Genomic DNA, 23,555 nt, shown 5'->3' on the forward strand with positions numbered 1-23,555 from the left:
GATCACCACTGAGGCTACATAGGTAATAGGTGTTGCTACTAATGGAAGGGATGGGGAACGAGCAGACCCAGACCATCAGTATTCCTTGTGCCATCCCAGGTATCCCTCAATCTTGGGTCAGAACGGAATTTCAGTGGTATGGGGCGCAACGAATGTGAAACAGCCTGCCGGCGGTATGTACTCGTGGCCTCGTCTGCCTCCAAAGGGGATCAGGTAACCATGGCAACGGTGCGGCGGGTCACGTCTTCCCCTTCACATGAAATTCTTGTGTAACTGAAACCCTGACAATTATTTTTTTTCCGTCAGTGATTTCTTTAAAAAAATATTTTGTCTATACTTGCACCAATTCATTACATTTAAGAACTCTGCTACTTAAGTTATCCCTAAGAGCACGGTTGCATCACACTCTTCATTCAATTACTTGTACGTATAATGTATTAGTCTGGCAGGTCATCTGGGAAGATGCCACGAGGGATGAGGGCAGGTTCCCACGCTCCTGGTGGTTTTAATTATGGCCACAGCGTCAGAGGTGAGGTGAAAAGTCATCTGTCCACTTCTTTATAAAGTCATTAGTGATGGTGGTACTGGTGGTATTACCGAATTAAATAATTGTGCATAAAATGCTATTCAACCAAATGATGAAAAGTCAGTGAAATATGGAATATATAAAGATATTTGTATAACGTGAGAGTATAAAAGTGGTGAACTAAATGAGGAAACAGTAAAGTAATCTAAATAATAATATATGAGGGAGTGAGATGAGGGAAATGTGAAGTAAACGTATTTGCTTATGATTGACATGAATGATAAGACATAACACCCATATTACCACATGAGGACTTGTTACCTTGTGAAAAAAAAATACAAGGTAACATATAACAAAGAGATAAGACGGGGTTGTGGGTGAGGAAGCGAAGGGAAAGGTAGGTAGAAGTCTATAAGATATTCCGCTCAGGTGAGGCAAGGCGGACACGCTCATTGGCACCTGGCATGAGCGGTGGTGGTGGTGGTGGTGGTGGTGAGAGGGGTTGAGTGGTCTCCTAGCCTGCCAGCCCTATCACCCTTCAGCCTGACCTCCGTGCTGGTGCGTTGCTGTTGGGAAGAGAAAAAAAAGAGCGTTGGTGGTGATGGGGCATGATGGTGAACGTGAGAAGGAACGTATGGTAGTAGTGATAGTAGGACATGGTGATGGTGAATGTGGTAGTAGAGGGAGTGATGATGGTGAAGGAAACAAATGGAAAGATAAGACGCAACTGCACCAAACAATAACATCCCGCCGCCAGCCTCCTCCGCCAACTCAGTCTCGCTAGGCCCAACCTTTACAAGGAGCTGTGAAGTTAGTTGCGCGCCTTAAATCTGACGTTAATTGTCTATGCTTAAAGTAATGTGCACTCGTCATGTTGGCCGAGGAAATATTGGAAAGTGAGAGGAAGCGCGCGTTTAGAAGCTCTTGTTATCGTGGCTTGACAAGAGAGTGGTGGTGGTGGCATAATAGGTAAGAAGCTGATTTTCTCTCTCTCTCTCTCTCTCTCTCTCTCTCTCTCTCTCTCTCTCTCTCTCTCTCTCTCTCTCTCTCTCTCTCTCTCTCTCTCTCTCTCTGTTGTATTATGACCTCTACTTATTCGTTTCCAGTTTCATCATCATATTATACATTTCTCCTTCATGTTTGTATTGTATAGCAATGATACAAAAAATTCCTTTTTAACACTACCCTCGCTACCAACACCCGAAGATCCTCTGCATTTTACTCTTCCATCTCTTCCATATGTGCTTCACGTCAGCTAGTGCCTCTGTGCATCACCACCGCCATGTCTTGCTCGCTACTGGATGCCTACCTCGCCCCGCTGCTCCCTTTTCTTGCTAGGTCCTTCACCCCACCTGTCCTCCCTCGCGTGTTGCCTCAAATACTCTCGTGCCATTATGAATTGTCCTCATGAATACTCACCGCAAAATTATTCAAGCTGCTCTATTTTATATGCGTTGTTTTGAAATTTGCCTCCTTAAATCCCGCCACAATGGGATGGAATTAAGCGTGCTAGTGTTGCTTGAGTGGGAGTAAGGCCTCGTGAATTTAGGAAAACAGCTCCTTATTCCTGGTTTTAGTGCGGCCTCCTGCCCCCTGCACGCTGGCACACTGAGGTAATGTTGGGGCCAAAATTATTGAGATGGAGATGAGCTAAGAGTAGTGTGGAATGGCCAAGAGGCAAGCCAGTTGTGTGTGTGTGTGTGTGTGTGTGTGTGTGTGTCTGTGTTGTGAGAGAGAGAGAGAGAGAGAGAGAGAGAGTATTTTCAAGATGCACACATCAGTACGAACATATTCTAAAACACTTCAGTCCTCACTACTACTTTAAAAAGTTTCAGATTGAAGTGACATGAGTTTTTGAGATGGATTTTATGGTTATAATGACAGATTAACAAGATTCCTACATTAGTAACAGGAGAAACATTCTTGAGAACCCGATTAATAATTTCACTGTTCTTTGAAAATAATCGTGGTAAGAGAGCAAAGCGTTCATGTTCATACCCGGTTGCTTAACGATTACTAGGAATGGGCGAGCTTCTTTCACCACGGTCATCTGTCAAGCCAGGCCACCACTGTCTCTTCCCGCTGTGGTGGCCTCGGTCGTGAGTGTTACACCAGTGGTAATAATAAATTATACCTTTGTGGGATAACCGTACAGCGGCCTTGACACCAGCGAGGACATTAAGATTGTAGAGGGAAATTAAGTATTTGTTCGGTCTTGAATTTGAAGTACGACCGGTGTGTGTGTGGATGGACAAGGAAGCAGCTAGAGGCTAGATAAGGTGCATGGCAAAGCAGCATGCCTACAGCTTTTTGTGTGGCTGGAAGGTACATCGTGAGTCATTTGTGTTGAAATTTATCCATAGTTAGTCTTGAGGCAGTGAGGAGTGCGGTGAGGGCTTTTGGCCGTGGTAGAGGAGCAGGAAGGGCAGCGGAACAGGGATCACTGGGGACATTCGGGGCCCGCCGCGATGCACCACACTATTGATCACGGCCTCCGCATCCCTGCCCGTCCTGCCTCCACCCATGCCCACCGATTCCTTCCTGCCAAATCCACTTCGCCCCTGTTATGAGTACACCGTGCCCTGTCGGTCTATCCCAGCTCGGCTTTTCCTTGTTCTCCCGTAACAGTGTGAGGATTTATTACGGGTTCTCTGCATTAGTGTTTCTGTTAGTGTCCTTTACCTTGTTGCGCTCCACTCCGAGTGTTGTTCACTTACCATTATATAAGATGAACTATTGGGTCATAAATTGTCTAAGCGTGATTTTGTCGTCTTATAAAAGAACATAGCTTGTTTTGTCAGTTGTGTGCCCTTTGTATGTATTAATACAACCACCATTCCTTCTACTACATCTACTGTACTTACAGTCATACTGTAGCCTAATAGTATTGCTATACTACTACTACTGCTGCTGCTGCTGCTGCTGCTGCTGCTGCTGCTGCTGCTGCTGCTGCTGCTACTACTACTACTACTACTACTACTACTACTACTACTACTACTACTACTACTACTACTACAGCTGCGCGTAGGAGCAGAGAACCCCCTCCCGTGCCGTCAGTCCAGACGGGACGCAGTGGGGGAGCGCCCCTAGGTGTGGGGTGGTAGTAGGGATCGTAGGTGTTCGTACTTTAATCTCTTGTTGCCGGGTGGCAGCTCTGCCTGCCGGCCACAGTCGCTGCCACCAGGTGCATGTCGTGCCAGATCTCAGCTGCTTTAGGGCCAACTCTCAGAATGGCGTTTAATCGAAGCTTCCATGGCGAGGGAAGTCTGGCGTGGTGAGGGATGCTTGCAATGGGTTAGCCCTCAGCCGTATGGAAGCTGCGGCTCCGCATGACCACCGGACTACAGGAAGTTGACTTTCAGATCACATATCACAGAGATCAATAAGATTATGTATTCATTAGTCTGGGATGGAATTTTCTTTAAAAGAATATATGAACCGACATCTTAGATTTTTCTTGGCTTGCCGCTGTCTCTTGGCTGAAAGTGATAATTTATAAGTAAAGTTAACCGTTTTGTTGACATACCACAAGTCTGTGGACCTTTACAAGAAACTTTTCTTTAATTAGATTATTGCTCATTTAAAATTTTTATTTTCATGGATAATTCTTAGTAGTAGTATATATATATAGTAATTTCGTTTCCATTAGATACAAAGTACATGAATCAAAGACAGGTATTCTATCAAGACAAGTCTCAACACCCAGGGCCAGGACGAGAGGCGTCGGGCAGCAGTTCCTCAGGTATCGCACACTCCACCGGTCTTGTACCTTGTAATAGTCGGCACGTGAGGCGTCTGCTGCACCAGCGATCAGCGGTGCGTAACGCACGTGATGCTGTAAGATAGCCACGAATTTTAGCGGACTAGGTTTACTTTCGTCGTCGGCAGAGTCGTGTTTGTGGGCGGCGATGTCGGGTGACTTCTTGACCCACATGCCACCGTCTTGCTACAAAGGTGTTGTTCGCCTTGTCGAGTCTATCCTATTGGTATTAAGCGGCTTTCTGATGCTTTTGCTGCAACGTTGTGCCCCACTTTGCGCTCGTGACCGGAGAGTTCTTCTAAAATTTAGAGAGGCAAGCAGGCACCAGTGGTGAGCCTTGATGTGGTCTAGAAGTCGTCTCTCCGTCGCATTGTCGTTATGTGATGGAGAAATGTGAGAGGAGTGGTGGGCATGGTGGGGCGTGGCGGGACCATGGTAGGGCCTTGTTGCTCTGCCCTTTGCAGGAGGACCCTCGGCTCTGGTGTGTATTTTTAGCATTTAAGAAGGTTAATAGGATCGGTCCAGGAAAGTAACGACGCTGTTCTCGTCAGCTGACACATTTTGATAACCTACGAATCAGGCGACTGCGTGACCCCCTCACCGTGGCCCATGGCCCTCCTTCCCAATTCCCTTTCTCCAAACTTCCGCTCCGCACCAGCTATAGATCTGGCCGCCCTTTGTTTGAGAGGCTCTCACTTTAGAGAGAGGCTCAGGAAAATGTACCGGGATGAGAGTTACAGCACTGCCACGCCAAGCCAGTGCATGTGTCGTGTGGCTTGCTGTTTTAGGTGGCTGTATCGGAGGAATGAAATTCCTGATTCATCGCGGCCTCCTCGCACCCAGCGCCGCGGTGGGGGGCTAGAAAGTGAAGTGACACATTTCAACGACACAAGGGGTCGACTAAATCACCTTTTCATATACTATCATCGTGTCATAACTCTATATCATAATAATTGCCATAAATGCTTAGTTCATTTGATATTCACTGCCTTCATTATTATAGTTGTTAACATTTTGATAAAAAGTGTGGAGCATAAGAGGTGAAATCTGAGGGTGGGCCGGAGAGAAGTGCGCTAGTGAGCCTGTGTGACGGGCGGCGCGGGTAGCAACAGCACCAGCCAGCAGCGTGAGGTAAGGCAGCAAAGGGGGGCGGGAGGGGGAGGAACCGCGCACGCGCTCCACGGCGCTCTTTGTTGCCGCGTGCTGACCCACCACCCCTCCGCCTGCCTCTTCCCCTTGACATGGCCTCGGGAAAAGCCTGCTTGATATAAACATGTATATATTAAAATGAACTGACTTAATAAATTAGGCAGTAGTGAGGTCACAAGACTCGTAGGTTTGTTGTTTTCCTCGTGGGCGAGGCGCCTCGTGTGTGCAGCCAAGGGCGGGCATTACAGGAAGACAGCACTGTTTCATGGAATTACCTCCGTCACTTCGGCTGGAACGAATATCCACAACATCCGTAAAAGTGAAGGGCACTCGGAGGCCAATCATCGCGGCGAAAAGCACGTTTCTGTCTGTGTGAGTGTGTGTGTGTGTTTGTATGAGTTCGAGTTCCCTTGAATTCAGTATCGGATGTTAGCAGAACTCAGCAGCGAAGACGTCATTATTATGCAAAAGTGGTTGACGCCTGTCGTGTTAACAGTATTATTGAAGCGGAAGTCTAAACAGCAGGAGGAAAAGTGAAGAGGTAGATTACACACACACACATACACATACTGCACAATATTTAAAGCTTCGTCAGCATTTGCCGACCTTCTAGTGTCAGCGAGAGGCGGCAGGTGATGCTCGGTTGGCATCGTGTGGAGCCACTGACAAGCAGAGAACTGAGAGAAGATAGTTCGGGAAATGTCGCGAGGCAGCCTACTCGTATCTCTTCCTCATCAGTGTTGTCTGCTTCCTCTTCTAACGGATTCCATTCCCGGGGGCACAAACTCATTCTTATAGTCTTATATACATATCACTCAATCATTATTGAGTCACTTACCTGGTAATGATAGGCTGTGCGAGATGAACCTTCTTCCGTTAACAGGGATGTAAAGATCAGCAGGACCACCAACGGCTGAGGGAGGCCAGCTAAACGTAGCATCTGAATCCGGAAGGAACGGATGAGTGTGCTCTTGGCTCACACTTCACTATAAGTATCGTTATAGTTTTTACCTTTTCCGCAGTCTGAGAAATCGACATTAATTATTCGTGAGAGAGGCAAAGGTCACTCCCGGTTCATGACCCCGAGCGCAGTCCCTAGCGCGGTTATGCACAAGCCCCTTTAGTTGCGAGTCGCCCTTTCATGGAGAGGGTGCCTTGCTCCTCCCGCCCCACGACAAAACCTTTTACACGCCATGCACGGCTGCTGCTGATGCAAACACTCTTCTATTTATGAGACAGAGTCAGGATGTCCTGAGTGTTTGTAGACTTTTCTTTAGCAAATCGGATACAGGAAACAAGACTGGGAGAGACGCACACAATCACGGAAATGTTCGTATGTATTGGCTTGATCTGAGAGGTGGTGGCGTTCCTGTTTCAACCTGTACACATCCTACACATACCTGCGTTCGATGCGTTACTATGCATCTCCCTACTTCACTTGCGAATATCTTTCATAGCTTGGCCGGTGCCTGCAGTTCACATTCTGCTGTAAGTCCTGATTTCTTTTCCAAAGTTCAAAATCCCAGCCGCTCGTCCATCCTTAGCGTCCAAGGATCATAAAATAGGGTGTGGCTGTCAGGATGAGCTTATAGGGCACAGGGGCGACAAACGTCACAACGTGCCACCTCTGCCTTCCGTGCCCTATTCTACGGTCCTGGCACGTAGCGTTTCATGGTGCAAGATGGTGGGTGCAGTTCAGTCGAGGCAAGATGCCAGTCAAACCTAAGTCCTGGGGCGGATGAAGATTATTTGAATAGACAGTTGATGGTGATGTGACGCATCGCACACACACACACACACACACACACACACACACACACGCGCGCGCGCGCGCTCAGTGGTTAGAGCGCTGGCTTCACAAGCCAGAGGACCGGGGTTCGATTCCCCGGCCGGGTGGAGATATTTGGGTGTGTCTCCTTTCAAGTGTAGCCTAGCAGTGAGTAGGTACGGGATGTAAATCGAGGAGTTGTGACCTTGTTGTCCCGGTGTGTGGTGTGTGCCTGGTCTCAGGCCTATCCGAAGATCGGAAATAATTAGCTCTGAGCTCGTTCCGTAGGGTAACGTCTGGCTGTCTCGTCAGAGACTGCAGCAGATCAAACAGTGAAAAAACACGCCCGGTAGCTCAGTGGTTAGAGCGCTGGCTTCACAAGCCAGAGAACCGGGGTTCGATTCCCCGGCCGGGTGGAGATATTTGGGTGTGTCTCCTTTCACGTGTAGCCCCTGTTCACCTAGCAGTGAGTAGGTACGGGATGTAAATCGAGGAGTTGTGATCTTGTTGTCCCGGTGTGTGGTGTGTTCCTGGTCTCAGGCCTATCCGAAGATCGGAAATAATGAGCTCTGAGCTCGTTCCGTAGGGTAACGTCTGTCTGTTTCGTCAGAGACTGCAGCAGATCAAACAAACAGTGAAACAAACACACACACACACACACACACACTGTATAAGGTTCAGTCTAACTAGTCCATAACTTGTTGAAGAATGGATAAGCGTGATGTATCGAAATGTTTTACCTGACGAGGAATGTTCGTCTCGTTACTGTGCATGTGAGACTGGGGACCAGAGAAGGGGGGGAAGAAGGGGAGGGTGTAGGTAGTAGGGCCGAGGAGTACCATTCTGTGACAGGGCATTTATTATACTGGAGCACGTCAGAGCTTGAGCGGCCGAGAGGAAGAACGTGACTACCAACACATACATTTTGGAATTGAGGTGGATTTGCTACCCCGACGTAAAGATATCGCTCTTTTTTATAACCTGAAAATGAAAGGAAACACCCGTCAGCGACTTTCGTGTTTAATGTTTTAGTAGATAGTGATAGTTTCCTCAATAGCCTTGCACGGTAACAAAATTATTTTGTACACATCATTCCTTAGAAGACGATGGAAAAAAATCCTATAGACCATAGCGTCATTTAATCAGCTCAGCGATTTACGTCTAAAATGCAAATAAGATACGGCGTGATCAATTTGTCATCAGTGTGTGTGTGTGTGTGTTGTGTGCACACGCCACAAAAGCTCTTCAAGGCCACGAGGGGCGCACCATCACTGGCCACATACGCGTTTTCTGGGCGCCGTGCACTTCTTGGGGAATGATTGGGCTTGAATTTACGTGCCTGAAGATCGCTCCCGCCCCATCTCTCTCTCTCTCTCTCTCTCTCTCTCTCTCTCTCTCTCTCTCTCTCTCTCTCTCTCTCTCTCTCTCTCTCAAACATAATCACATCAGTTGCAATAAAAAGACATTAACTTGACTAGAATTCAAGAATTTGGAAGATGCCATGAGAGAGAGAGAGAGAGAGAGAGAGAGTCCGTGCTAATAAGTGATGGATAAGAGAGCTGGAGAGAGGATGTAAGCATGAGATATCAGGCCTTCAGGCGTCAGTGGCATCAGGAGCAGGAATGGTGACACATGGTCGATGCTGCTGAGAGATTGGAGGCAAGTGGAACAAAGTGGAGCCGCAGGGACTTTCCTCCTCCTCTTCTTCCTTCACCTAGTGCCGTGACGAGACTGGTAGTTGGCAACATTTCATTGTTGCCACCATGGCAACATTACCAGGAAACTACTCGTAAAAGTCAAGAGCTAAGACTAACTTTTTCGCTAAACAAGTACGGAAATCACACCTCTACCAGTCCATCCCAAGGAACTGGTTAGCTGATGCAATGTTATCCTGTGGCTGCTCAGTTGTACGTACTAAATGTCCTTATAATTGATAATTTCTCTCTCTCTCTCTCTCTCTCTCTCTCTCTCTCTCTCTCTCTCTCTCTCTCTCTCTCTCTCTCTCTCTCTCTCTCTCTCTCTCTCTGATGCGTGCAAGTCAAAACACACACATGGCCATTTAGAGGGAAGACAAAGAATGTGCAACATGTACAGTACCACTCTTGTCACGGACTGTTGTAGTTCAGTCTGGAATGCATATAGAATAGTCACTTTATTAATTTGTTCTCAGTGTTCAGTAAAACCATCATTACCTTCTTTGGCAATATACAGAGATCATGTGGACTTTCCTCTGAAGTTTGCTTAAAAGAGATGAAGTCATGAATCTTGAGCACTTTTTACACAACAAATGGCAGCCTTGCGGTAAGATGTGGTGATTATGGACCAGTTACTGCCCAGACAGGTGAGCTTGAAGTGACTCGTCCTCACAAACGCACCTACATGGGTGGAGCTCCTGCCCACCGCTGATAAAATGAGAAAATAAGAAAAAAAAATCTGAGAAAAGTAGTCTTTGTGTACTCTTGTGCCCTCGGGCATTTGGACCATTTTAGCGCGCGCGCACACACACACACACACACACACACACACACACACACACACACACACACACACACACACACACACACACACACACACACACACACACACACGATGTCATCGCACGCCACGCTCTAGATTTTTAATAGATAGTTGGTGACTGGAGCTGTGACTGACGCAACCTCCAACTCTGGCTTGGCAGAGTTTCACCATCGCAGCTGTGACGGGGGTTGGGGGTAGGGTGATGGGGTGGGGGGACCAGGGTTGCATGTACCGGCCGCGAGCTCTCGGCCAAACCCGCTTAGTCTCTTGCGGATAACCGGAGTGTTACCAGCTCCTGCCTCCAAGACCCATGGTGGGGAGAGAGACTTACTCGTGAAGTAACTGTATTTACAGTCTTCCTTAACAAGATGGTGTTCCCACACGTGTGCCGCAGTCCCTCTACTACCATCCTTGAGGTAGGTGATCACCGTGATCGCTTCGAGAAGTACCCGCTGCTCTGTTCCTTTGTCGAGTACTGGTAGACTTTTGAACTTCGGTTAGCGGCGAGATACATATTTTCTCAGTCAGCTGATAGCTCCTACGATCACCACCACTAAGGGCTCCGAGGTGGGTAGGTGACCGGCAGATGCTTGGCTTTGTTCTCTCCAGCACTTCGCCTACCTCACCCGCTAGCCCTCACCAGCGAGGTGTTGTGAATAATAAAGCGATAAACTCATCTCCCCTCAAGGTGTTTCCGCAATCAAGCGTCACCACACAAGATATATAGACGCGTCGTGAGGAATACACTACATCGGTCCCCACGAACCGAACACCACTCGTCGTCGCTTAGATACAGACTCCACTCTTAATCCACGGTAGAGCGCGGCGTACCTTTACACTTAACTCATAGCTGCGAGGAAAGAGAAAGCTTGCTGAATCTTGATTTTAGTCTCAAGTGTGGAAAGGGATGCAGTGAAATGTGTGCTACATGATGAGCGAATAAAGCAGTGTTGTACACAATGGAGGAGTCAAGTCTACTGTTGGTAACGAACTAACGCACTAACAGTGTTTCCTTCCCACCACTGCTAGAACAGCCCATCGCAGCTACATACTGTAATGTTATCTCGATAATATTTTAAAGCTTATATAGTTATACTGTGCCTTTCCTTCTGTGTGTGCCGAAGGAAGCGTATATTTGAAAACGAGTGATGATTCTATTCTAAGTAAATCCAACGCCATGTCTCGGCTTTGTGTGCTCCACCGCGGCTGCCTTGCTCTCTCCCGCTGTGATCCAGTACCTAGTGTACATATTCTGAAGAAGCACTTGCCTTCATTCCTCTATTCTGGAGTACACCAGGCTCTTTATGACTCAAAAAGTCAGAAATTATCGTATTTTCGTGTGTTAATTACTTGTGTAGAGTTCTTACGAAATACTTAGTTATGAATACCCTCTTGTAAACCCTCAGTAGCTTCCTCAAGAACTTGCTTAATGTATAGTAAAGATGATATGCGGAAACGTTTGACACCACGGTCTCTTTGGCATGCTAGCATAGTGATCCTGTTGTTGCAGGCACGAGCATGTGATGGAGACGTGACCAGCGAAAATTCTGGTAGGACAAGGGGCGCCTTTATCTTGTATAAAAGTATGTTACTGACATTGTCGAGGAGAAATTTGAGATAACTACTCGTTTCAGATTTCTTTGCTGAATATGTTGGCCATACCTATGAATTACTGTAGTGTGTGTGTGTGTGTGTGTGTGTGTGTGTGTGTGTGTGTGTGTGTGCGCGCGTGTGTAATTCACCTCGGTCGCTTACTGGTCATCCAGCCAGTCTTCCCCATTACGGAGCGAGCTCAGAGCTCATAGACCGATCTTCGGGTAGGATAGACCACAACACACTCCACACACCGGGAAAACGAGGCCACAACCCCTCGAGTTACATCCCGTACCTATTTACTGCTAGGTGAACAGGGGCTACACATTAAGAGGCTTGCCCATTTGCCTCGCCGCACCGGGACTCGAACCCGGCCCTCTCGATTGTGAGTCGAGCGTGCTAACCACTACACTACGCGGTGTAGGTGTGTGTGTGTGTTCCATTTCTATATTAGTAGCAGCTAATTATGTGAAAACTTAATCATTTTCTTTCCGTTAAGTTGGTCATCAAGTCATAATTGGCAAAACCTTTTTTGACCTTCGCTGGGACCAACACACCCACCCCAATCCTCGCACCACGACAAAAACATGGCCTTCGGGAGCACCACTGGCGAGGTGAAACTCTCAACAACTACTGTACTTTTGCACGCCGCCTTGTGGTGGTCAAGACATCACTTCTGGATCCATTATCATACACACAAATAATTTTGAACCTTATGATAATATAGGCAGTAATTTCCCGTTAGGAAAATGAAGCGTAAAATCAAGGCTTTGCTTCCTGGAGGTGAAAGATGAACTACTGACGTGCTTTCCTGCCATACAACTAAGGCTTTCTTGCTACACACACACACACACACACACACACACACACACACACACACACACACACACACACACACACTGTGTAGTGTAGTAGTTAGCACGCTCGACTTACAATCGAGAGGGCCGGGTTCTAGTCCCGGGGCGGCGAGGCAAATGGGCAAGCCTCTTAATGTGTGGCCCCTGTTCACCTAGCAGTAAATAGGTACGGGATGTAACTCGAGGGGTTGTGGCCTCGCTTTCCCGGTGTGTGGAGTGTGTTGTGGTCTCAGTCCTACCCGAAGATCGGTCTATGAGCTCTGAGCTCCCTCCGTAATGGGTAAGACTGGCTAGGTGACCAGCAGACGACCGTGGTGAATTACACACACACACACACACACACACACACACACACACACACTCTCTCTCTCTCTCTCTCTCTCTCTCTCTCTCTCTCTCTCTCTCTCTCTCTCTCTCTGCAAAACTCACCCACTCACTCTTCTTATGGACATGAATCGGTAACATACAAGCTTTCAGGGCGTTATTTCCATTACTCAGGCGACCGGCTCACAATGGCAGTGTTGTAGTCTATTACTTTTCTGGCAAATCAGCGTCATGCACAGCTCAGTGACGGCGGGACAAAGCGGGGAAGAGTGTGCTTAGTTGAGCGTTATTCAGCCAAGTCATGGGGAACGAGATTAAAATGAGAGAAAACGTAAGAAAGGTGCTCTCGAGGCCGACGGGGTGGCGGAGCTAGACTGGCTTTTGCTGCCCACTGGACCCAAACCGGACAGGCAACAAACGGCCTGACTTGATCATCGTATCGAATTAATTTGATTTTTATCTTTTTTTTTTCTAATTAAGAACTTGTGCTTTGGTTTAAGTCACCGCTCTTCTTGTTTGCATTACATTATAAGCAATAATGGTGGAGATGGTGTATATCAGTTCTCTCTCTCTCTCTCTCTCTCTCTCTCTCTCTCTCTCTCTCTCTCTCTCTCTCTCTCTCTCTCTCTCTCTCTCTCTCTCTCTTGCTGTAAGTGAGCCCTTTTCTAGTAGTATGGATATGTTGGTCCTATCCTGAGTACTGTACGCTGTCACTAATGATCTCTTCTCTCTTCTTCCACAGCCTATCAGCCAGTGGTCGTCCAGCAATGTGGTGGACTGGATGGCAACGCTGAACCTGGCACCTTACACGGAAATATTTAAAGCCAAGGACATCAAAGGAACAGACCTCCTCACCCTCGACCGAGATAAGCTCATAGTGAGTATCGTACTTTCGTGCCACCTTCACAGCCTCTTTCAATATTTCAGCTCCACACAACCTGTTGTAGCTGTTAACTGAGTGAATGAGCTTGGGCGAAGAAATGCTTGACATCTCCCTGTGCCCTTGGTATTTGCTGCATACACTCGAGGGGAACGAAAGGTGCTGGGAAAGGCGAGGAGGAGGAGGGAAGGAAGAGGAGGAAGTGCCTCGCCTCTCTCCTTCCCGGCCAGTTTTGTCCATTTCCTGAAACATTTTCATACGAAACAGACGATTTGTAAGAGTGATTCCCGGAAAAGAAATTACGTCGACAAGTTAACGAAACTTATTCTCAGACAAGTATTGTATATATCCCCAGAACTTAGTTTTTGTGGTTCTCTCAATATTAAACAGTTTTGTCATTATTGTAATTTGTTATCAATTTATAGACTTGGGATTCACTGGAGTGTATGGTATCACTAAAACTCGGGACAGCTGGTCGTAACGTTGAGAGCCATGAATGACAAGTTAAATGCGCAGTTATTCACATTTATGAGTCCATTGGGTACGATATATTCAAGATGATAGTAAAACATGTTTATGAATACATCGCCGTGTTGGGATTCATTCCTAGCAATCAACACAATAGTTATACATGAACGCTTCCAGGAAACGATAGCTTCACCGCCACCAACCCTACCCTCATGCTAACTCGGAAGTACAACATAACCATAAACGAAACTTGCTTCTCTTGTAGAGTAGGCATGTTTTCCTGAGTTAAAGATAGTGCCAAACGTATGGTAATATTTTAATGAATGGAATGACATGAAGATAGATATTGGTTAAACTGGTAGGTAATCTAACCTAACTAACTGTACCTTATCCAACCTAAGCTGTTCTAATATAAGTCAGGTGGCTTATCTAAATGATTCGATAATTAAATTCATAGATATCTTGGTTAGTCATGAGAAAAGAAAATGAGGTAAGTCATATGCCTGGCCAGTGAATCATCGACATTACAACGAAGGCGGCGGGAAACACGTTACAGCATGATAGAAATACACTAACAAGGGTTTACTTTACAGTTTACCCATATGTTACAGAAAGGAAGAATTTACGTGGTGTGCCAAAGATACAGAAAGTTAGGGCTTGACATAACGTGGCTGATCCAGTTGTCAAGTCACACAACAAGACAAGGCAGAGTCGCGCGCGCGAAGTAGTGCGATGGTGATAGCAGTAATAATGGTGTTGGATGGTTGTTAGTGCGATGGTTAGTGGCGGCGAGGCGGGGCGGGGCGACTGGCTTGCTAGTGTTATTGTGACGGGAATGAAGGCGACACCTTCCTTCCGCACCTCGCCTGTCTGTCTGTCGGCAGTATCGGCGCTCTCGCCTCTAGTCTGTAGTCTTCGTTCTTGACTTTTTATATTATTTGTTTACGTTTGTGTGTTGTTCTGTCAGGGTCTACGGTTTTTAGTAGTCGTAGTCGTTATTGTTGTTGTTTGGCTAGCGATTGTTTTTTTATTGTTGGTGTTGTTTTAGTTTTGTTTTGGTTTTTACTTGTTTTAGTGTTGTCCTTCGCACCTTTGTTGTTTGTTTTATTTATTAAAGGTTTATTTGGTTTTGGATTATAATTGTAAGTGGTCTGTTTTAGTTGCTTACTTGAGAAATGAGTCCAGTGTTGGCTTCCCCCTTCAAGTCTCCCATAGCTGTGCTCGCAAGATTAAACAGTGGTCATCATCGCGCAGGTGTCATCGGGATGACCCTGTTCCCACTGCCTCCCCTATCCATGCTCAGAATGTCCTCCAGCAATCTGACTCAGCAGACATGCATTGTTCAGATCCCTGTTCCACACCACAACTCAACCGCTCCTATGTGGTCACCACCCCTGACAGTGGTGTCCACACTGGCCCTCTGCTTCCCAGGCTGTCAGGGGCAGGCAGTCCATCATCAGTCCTCCAGGGCAGTAGTCCTATTCCTATCACTGGCAACACTCCAACCTCAAACCACAGTGGAAGACTAAGAGCAATAAAAGAAGCACTTAACTGGAGCAAGCTGGTGTTTTCAAAGGATGACCACCCAGATGTCACACACAAGCAGGAGTTTCAATCTCAAAAACTCTCCTGTAGCAGTAAGGATACCCACCGACCATCTGTCACATCACTCGCTTCCTCTGCTATCTCCTTCGTCACCACCACCACCACCACCCTTCTCAGTGAGAATTCTTGCAGTGACTCTTCAGAGTATGGAGAGTCGTGGTGTCTCAAGCTGTCAGACTTGGATTCCCCGGCCTGTCTGTCTCCACGCAGTTCAGGATGGCGCAAGCTTGTGTCTGAGTCTGAAAAGTTCCCGAGCAAACCCAGTTCAGAAGTTGATGAAAAGTCTGAAGGGACACTGGTCAATTCTGAGGAGTATGTGGTAGTGGATAAATTGAGGCAAAATGTTGGTTCCAGTGAGGGCAAGGAAGCCAGTTGTTCTGCAGATTTTGGCATTGTTCAGGTAATGAAGGTTCTTTTTATGTAAAATTGCTTTAATTTTATTATTATTATTATTATTTATTATTGTTGTTATTGTTATTATTATTATTTAAATTACTCAAAAAATACTTAGTGTGGTTAGAGAATGAATATTAATGTATTAAAGATTTTATATTAAAAGTTATGTCCAGGCTGAGAATTGGTTTCTGGATTTCTCTCTCTCTCTCTCTCTCTCTCTCTCTCTCTCTCTCTCTCTCTCTCTCTCTCTCTCTCTCTCTCTCTCTCTCTCTCTCTCTCTCACCTTGCTTGCATCTGTGTTATTCAAGATTGTGAGGCAGAACAAGTAGTTTGATGTAAGTGGTCCATGCTAAGTGATGTACTTGGGCTATGTTGATAGGACTGGGACACACCTGATCTGTCAAGACTAGGGATAAGCAGTGATGCAGTTCCTAGTGTCTAGTATAGTTAACACAAGATGTTGATAAAGAAGAAATGACCACAAAATACCACACAAACTGTATCTGAGAAGCTTAGAAGCAGGACCATAGTGAAATAATATTGAAAAATAGTGTGAAGTTCTTTTTTTGTTAAAGAGTATGTGTAGGTGAACTTTGCTTATTCTCTATATATTGTAGCAACATATGTCTGTGCAAAGGAATGGTGATTGTTGAACTTTTATGCAGATGGACATTGTTTGTTACTGTTAGTGCTAGGTAAGTCCTGACATGTTAACTAAGATGGTTTGTTTCTCCTCTTCAGAACATGGGCATCAAGGATGAGTTCCATCAGAAGTCCATTTTAGTGTGCATTGACCAGCTTCAGAATGGATGTCATGAAGGTATCTGTCCCGGTGATAAGCTGGCCTCGGGGGTTGGAGGTGTGGAGTGCACCACCCCAGCATCCCACCACAACCTCCTCAACCACTCTTTCCATGACCTCCACCGCTGTGACAAGTGTGGACTCCACCTCAGAGGGTTTATTCATCAAGGACAGTTTTGTCAAGGTAAGGCTGGTGGCATTGCTGCAGCAAGGCCTCTGGGATCAAGGAAAGAGAAATTAGTGCCGAGTATGTGGCAGAGATGTGCATCGATTAGCCTTGTGCTGTGATTGTCCAGATTGTTTGGCAAGCCATCAGGAGGTCATAATGAAATACTGTATTTTACTGAACATATTTAATGTTATTTATATTATCTCTTTTTTTTTTTTTTATATATATATATTTAACCTTATTCTTTTTGCCTTAATTGTAGAAAATATAATCTTTTTATTACAAAACTGCATAATTTGTTTTACCATTCCAGACTGCGGCCTCATTGCTCACCGAACTTGTGCCGCCACTGGCCTGCCTCCTTGTGTTAAGCAATCATCCAAATACTTCTGTCGCCTCATGCTATCCTCTGTCTTCGGTCTGAGTCTGTGCTCCCAGTTTGCTCCTGTGGATACCCCTGCCCCACTGCTCCTTGTGAGATGTTGCGAAGAAATTGTGTTCCGTGTCAAGAATGATTCCAACCTGGACCCTTATCGCCTCTACCGCACTCCCCCGCAGCAGGAGACTCTGGCCCAGCTGAGACAAAGCTGTGATGAAGGTTTGTACTATGAACAGACTATTGCAAACTTTAACAGAGATACGTATATAGACAGTTAAGATTAATATTTTATTCTGATCTAGTTTCTGAAGATTCTAATACAGAGTGCTGTCCTTTCAGATATGTGTAGTGTTGACCTTAGTATTTATGAGCCACATGTTATTGCGTACCTGATCAAGAGATACCTTCGGGAGCTCCCACAGCCAGTAATCCCAGAGTCTTTCTACGACCGCTTCATTGAGGCCACTCGGATCCACAATGACGACCAGTGTGCCAAGTGTATCGCCCTCATGGTGAAGGAGCTCAGTCTTCATCATTATTGTACTTTACAGTAAGTTTGACGTGAAATTCAATACTGTTTTTCAACTACCATAGTCTTGAAGGTTTTGCCATCTTATCTCAACTGACTTTAACTGGTGTTAGTGAGTCATTGGGCTTTTTTTAGACCATTTTGAAGATACTGGTGATAGTTTAACTATCTTCCATCTTCCATCATTTGGAAAAGTAACTTAGTTCTTAAGTTGTAATCTCACTATTCTTTGAATGTAGTCTTTATAAAAGCCACACATCATAATAAAGAACCAAGACTAATATTGTAATCTTTTTTACCCTTGGCATTCTCCCTCTTACATAAAAAAAAAAATATCAACCATAAATTGAAGTTATGTTAAATAGGTAGTGTATTGATAATAAGTGTAGGAGCCACAATGTGATGCATAATGTGACCCTCACCTCCACAGGTTCCTGATGAACCACTTCCTTCAGCTGTGTCAGCTGCAGGTCAATAGAGGCGTCATGGAGCCTCCCACTCTCCTCATCCAGTCTTTCTGCCATGTTCTCCTCAGACCACCTTGGGAAAAGATTGTGTAAGTATCTAAGGCAGATTCTCTCTCTCTCTCTCTCTCTCTCTCTCTCTCTCTCTCTCTCTCTCTCTCTCTCTCTCTCTCTCTCTCTCTCTCTCTCTCTCTCTCTCTCTCTCTCTCTCTCTGCATGAGTTAGGAAAAGATGAAAATGTCCTGTTGGAATGCAAGTATTCATGTAAAAAAAGAAAACACTCAAAGGATCATGTGTCTTTCAGAGAGTTGGCACGCAACACTGAGGCTCACATGAGGATTGTGGAGATGCTTCTCTTGAAAGTTGATTGGGGAGAGAAGGTGCCCATGTTTGCCCCTGCCCCAGCACTGCCTCCTAGACCTGCCCGTCCTTCAGTCGTGAATCCCCCAGAGGAACCAAGCCCACCCTCCCCACCTTATGGTTCTGATGCAGCCCTGAACTCACCTGTGTACGTGTTCACCATCCCACCCTGTGCCCCCAAGGCTCTGCAAGAAGCAGAGTGGTACTGGGGAACCATTACCCGTGAGGAGGTCAATCTAATCATGAAGGACACCAAGGATGGGACTTTCCTAGTGCGTGACGCTTCCACTGGTAACAATGAATACACCCTCACCCTACGCAAGGGTGGCTCAAACAAATTAATCAAAATTTGCCACCGAAATGGAAAGTACGGTTTCACGGAACCCTACAGCTTCAACTGTGTGGTGGAACTTGTCAACTATTTCTGTCAGCAAAACCTCATCCAGTTCAACAAGGCCCTGGACATCCGGCTGCTGCACCCTGTCAGCCGCCTCCGCGGCGAGGAGCCAGAGGGTACTAGGATGAGGGTGGAAGACATCATGAGTCTCCTCAGTGATCTCAGCAAGCAGTACCAGTCCAAAACAAACCAGTACAATAAAAATTACAAATACCAGCAGGCACTCTCCCAGGAAATCACCAACACTCGGCAAGCTGTAGACGGCTTTGCAGAAACCATGGCTTGGATTGATGACCACCTCAAGCTCCACGAGAAATTCAAGAATGAAGCGCAACCGCATGAAGTGAATGAGTAAGTAGTAATATGAAATTGCAATTAATATCATGGAAAATATTTGAAGTTTTTGCCAGGATAGCATTTTTTCCTGAGTGCATGTGCTTATGTTTCTCCTTTCCACAGTTTGCTCGATAACAAGAAGATCTTGGTTGGACGCGTGGAGAGAGTGAGGAAAGCCCACAGTGAGCATGAGATCCTTCTTACCAGCTTGAAGAGAGAAAGTCTGAACCTGGAGAGGAAATCTCATGGTCTGAAGATAGACGTTCTTAAGTTGGCCAAGCAGGTGGACCATTTCAAGAATGTGCTTCTCTCCCGAGGGTTGTCCGCTGACATTGACCAGACAGAGACCTCCCAGGTGCTCCAGCCTGTGAGTGTCTCATACTTACCTTTTTTTTCTAAGCTCTGCTGATTAATCATGATAGTCAAGCATCATTAAAAAGATAAAAAATTGGTGTTGTGATTAATTTAAAATCTCTTCCAAATAATATATCTTCCCTAAAGAATTTTATTAGTATTTTATAATTTATACTGTCTTTTCAATAAGTGATCCCTTTGTATTTCAGTGCCCAGAGCTACACAACCAGTCTCTTTGGGACTTTGAAGATTTCCCAAGGGAAGCATCCATAAAGTTGCTGAAAAACAAACCTGATGGGACGTTCCTTATCAGAACTGCTCAGAATGGAGGCTACGCTTTGTCCATTGCGTGAGTATTTTGAACTTCTTTAGTAATACACAAATTTGAATTTCAATAATTAACATGTTATAAGTCTTGGATAGTATTCTCATATCCATAACAACATAACATTAGTTCCTGTAGCTAAAAACTTCATTGTACAGGTGCAACAAGGATGTTCAGCATTGCAAGATCCATCAGGGTGAGCATGGGTACGGATTTGCTGAGCCATTCCTCATCTACCCAACGCTAAAAGACTTGGTTCTTCACTACTCCGAGAATTCCCTCGTCATGCACAATGACCTGCTCAACACTACCCTCAAGTACCCTGCTCGGATGGCCAGCTAGTAATAGTCCAAATAGTAACAAGTGTGGAATGGTAATGTTGGTGGATAACTGAAGCTTCACATTGAATTGTAACATGCAAGCATTGACAGTTGTTTCCTTGAAAACAAACAGGACATTTGCAGCCCGAGATAGCCATTCACATGAGATGCATCACAAGTGAACTTTATCTCAGGAAAATTAAGACACTTGTCCAGCTTGTTGGTGATAGGATTTATGCATTCTGCAAAATGAACACAAAGGCATTAGTTTGCAGAGTATGGGATAACTAATTGGACATGTTCCTCTGCACAGTATACATGGCTGAAAGCCAATTTGCAGCTCAACAGCTGCTACCAGAGTTCCTTGGCTGACTTCAATGCAGTCAGATTGATTTAACTTATATTAAAGGTGTATGCAATGTTAGCTAACTGAACACTGGTAGTAGACATTAGGAGCCTCATTTCTTACTCCGTGGTACAAAGCCATTTCAGGACTAGCAAAGGAAAGTTGTTTAAAAAGTTGTATTGTCACACCCTAAAGAGTTTAGCACCGAGTGATCAAACTACGGGTAGTATCCCTTAACATAGAGGCTACCCATGCATACATTGTTTTCATAGTGGCCAAAGACATAATCCATTGCCATTATTTTGCTGTCAGTGTTTCATAATCCTCCATAATCTATATTGTTTAAAATAGTTGATATTTTAAAGAATATTAACAGATTACACACTGTGTTATTTGATACTATGAATTGTGCTGTGAAGAATGGTTTTCCTCTCTTTCCAAAGATTGTCGAGATCTCTTATTCAGAAAAGAATTGAAGCGTTGGATATCTCGTGTGACTGAAGTGACGATAGTGCATTCCAGTGGAAGTGTAAATACCTAGCAAGTCATTATCAGGTGACAGACATGTGAACTCTAGCAAGTGTGATATAAGCATTAAGGACACCAAGCAAAGTGAAAAGTGCTCCCGCTAGAGGTCGTGACCTGGAGGAGAGGGGCAGCCAGGCCACCACTAGTCACCACAACCCCAAAGCTACATGCCACAAATGTTTGTTAATCATCATAGCCTCATCTCATTTTTATAAACAGTTGTATTGTTTCTATTGATTTTCAGTGTCTTCATTTCCATCTTGTATATGTATGTATATTTGTGTGTTTATTGTATATATATTATAGATATCTACATGTATGTCTATATATTTAGATATTTGTGTATATATATAAATATATATGATATGTGTTTCAAATCTTTTCTACACATTATATTTATAAACACTGTCTTCCATCAACTAATAATTAGCCATTTGCTTGGTCAGTCAACAATCAGTAAATTTCAAAGTCTGGTTCAACGTGTGATGATCTGACCTGCCGAGCTAGTCTGTGAGTGTCAAGAAAGGTGTTAGGCAAGAGAAAATACTGATCTTTTGTGCTACATACTATTTTTTTTTAATAAGACTGATCAAATTTTATTTAATGTTGCTTTTCCTCATTAATAATACCCACTTAACAAATGCTTTGATACAAGTAACCAGAACACCTGGTGGCCCCTTAGGGTGACAGGCATGTCCCGGTGAGAGTGCCCAGTGCTGGTGGGTAAGAACGGTGAGGGCGGGTGGCTGCCCATGTGTGACTTGGGCTGTTATGTTGAGGCAAGTAGTCCTGACCTGCCAGTCACTACCCCTCAGTGTTGCTTGTCACCTTCCCATGCTACAAAGGGAAAAGTCTCAATAAAGTGCTCTTTGGTCAATCGTGATCTTTTCATCAATCATCTGGATATTGTTAAGCTGAAACAGGTTTAAGCCAGCAGAAAGGTCTTGCCTGTGTTTTGCCATCATTACTAGATGCTTGTCCTTCAGTTTTAGATATTCTGGTTTTTCTTTAGGCTTTGCCCCCTCCCTCCCGTCTCTCTCCCTCCCGTCTCTCTCTCTCTCTCTCTCTCTCTCTCTCTCTCTCGTTGTCCTAGGTCGGTGCTGTTCTTGCAATAAAAAGAGTGAGTATGCTACTTAAAACTTGGATGTGGGCATAAGTCCGTAAAAACACGGACATACAGGCACTCCTGGTTGACACTGGCCACAAGATGCCCAGTAATGAGGCCCGGCAGTGAAGTTTGGACAATTTGTGTTCAACAGTAAGGGCCGAGTCACTAGGTAACAATCAGTGCTTAGAAGTGATGGCCGCGGCGGGACGTCCTCAGGGATAGCCTGTTGGGACCATGTATTCAACTTACTAGTCTGTCATACGTCTATCTGTATACTAGCCTGGCAATCCCATACGGGATCGGCCAGACAAAATACACCACAAGTGTAATTCTCACACGTAGCTCTATCGACACCATACACAACCCAGTTAAGCCACAGTGCTCTTTTTTTTATTATTTTTTTTATTTATCATTCTATTTATTTATTTTGCCACCACCCTTGCTTGGGCATTAGACTAGGCCATTTTTATATATTTCGTTTTTTTTTTTTTTTTTTTTTTTTTTACATATATAGTTTGTTTTCCTTAATGGAGTTTTTTATTAATTTAATTTAATTAATTTTTTTTATTTTTACTTTTTAAATATCAACATTATTTACTCACTCAGATTCTCATACACGCTTCATTCACGCAAGGATCCTACTCCTATCTCAAAACTATTGTCCTTTGTCAGGGCATGGGGAAGGGAGGGATAACTCACAAGCACACAGGGTGGTTACATAGCATCATTAAGTATTGCACATATACATGGATAGGGAAAGCAATCACATCAGATCACGCAAGACTGAAATCATACACATTTTCGTACTTATATATATATATATATATATATATATATATATATATATATATATATATATATATATATATATATATATATATATATATATTGAAATATTTACAGAGTGCAAAAAATACGTCGTATTATTATACTCATAAATCACAATTCTCTGATTAAATTGGTCTCGGGTAAATCATCAGTCTATCGACCACATCCGGGTGTTCGTCACACAGGAGGGTGTTGTGCGTCAACGGGAGGCCTCGACACCGGCAATACGCCGACAAGGGCCGCCTCTCCTCACGATAATGCACACAGTGAAGCAGGATGTGCTCGACAGGGAGGGTGACGTTGCAGGTGGAACACTGTGGTGGGAAGGTTTTGGCGATGTAGGGGAGCATATGTGTGGGGAGAGTGCAGCCCATGCATGTAAGGCGTGCGAGGACCACCTCCTCTCACCTTGTACGGCGATTAGAGGAAGCAGACTCGCCCAGGATGGGTTTGATGATGTGGAGGTGG

General features: G+C 45.0%; 2 protein-coding genes across 3 annotated transcripts in view; both read left to right on the forward strand.

Moving 5' to 3' along the window:
- The window catches only part of LOC123499232 (phosphatidylinositol 3-kinase regulatory subunit alpha-like), a 101,410-nt gene extending 79,382 nt beyond the window's left edge, over window positions 1–22,028 (forward strand). For both annotated transcript variants that reach the window (XM_045246995.1, XM_045246994.1), the window contains 9 exons: window positions 13,237–13,371; window positions 16,585–16,828; window positions 17,127–17,411; window positions 17,532–17,742; window positions 18,152–18,277; window positions 18,490–19,293; window positions 19,402–19,645; window positions 19,842–19,981; window positions 20,116–22,028. In XM_045246995.1, coding sequence (XP_045102930.1) covers window positions 13,237–13,371; window positions 16,585–16,828; window positions 17,127–17,411; window positions 17,532–17,742; window positions 18,152–18,277; window positions 18,490–19,293; window positions 19,402–19,645; window positions 19,842–19,981; window positions 20,116–20,299 — 2,373 coding nt within the window. In that variant the 3' untranslated portion in view covers window positions 20,300–22,028. The remainder of the gene's footprint in view (window positions 1–13,236; window positions 13,372–16,584; window positions 16,829–17,126; window positions 17,412–17,531; window positions 17,743–18,151; window positions 18,278–18,489; window positions 19,294–19,401; window positions 19,646–19,841; window positions 19,982–20,115) is intronic.
- LOC123499233 lies at window positions 13,378–16,578 on the forward strand. Its single transcript, XM_045246996.1, is given in 2 exon segments — window positions 13,378–15,069; window positions 15,072–16,578. Coding segments are annotated over 2 exon segments (852 nt in total). The 5' UTR covers window positions 13,378–15,017; the 3' UTR covers window positions 15,872–16,578.
- Window positions 22,029–23,555: the final 1,527 nt, after the last annotated feature.

Source organism: Portunus trituberculatus, chromosome 49 (assembly GCF_017591435.1).
Source record: "Portunus trituberculatus isolate SZX2019 chromosome 49, ASM1759143v1, whole genome shotgun sequence".
In the NCBI taxonomy this organism is placed as follows: Eukaryota; Metazoa; Arthropoda; class Malacostraca; order Decapoda; family Portunidae; genus Portunus; species Portunus trituberculatus.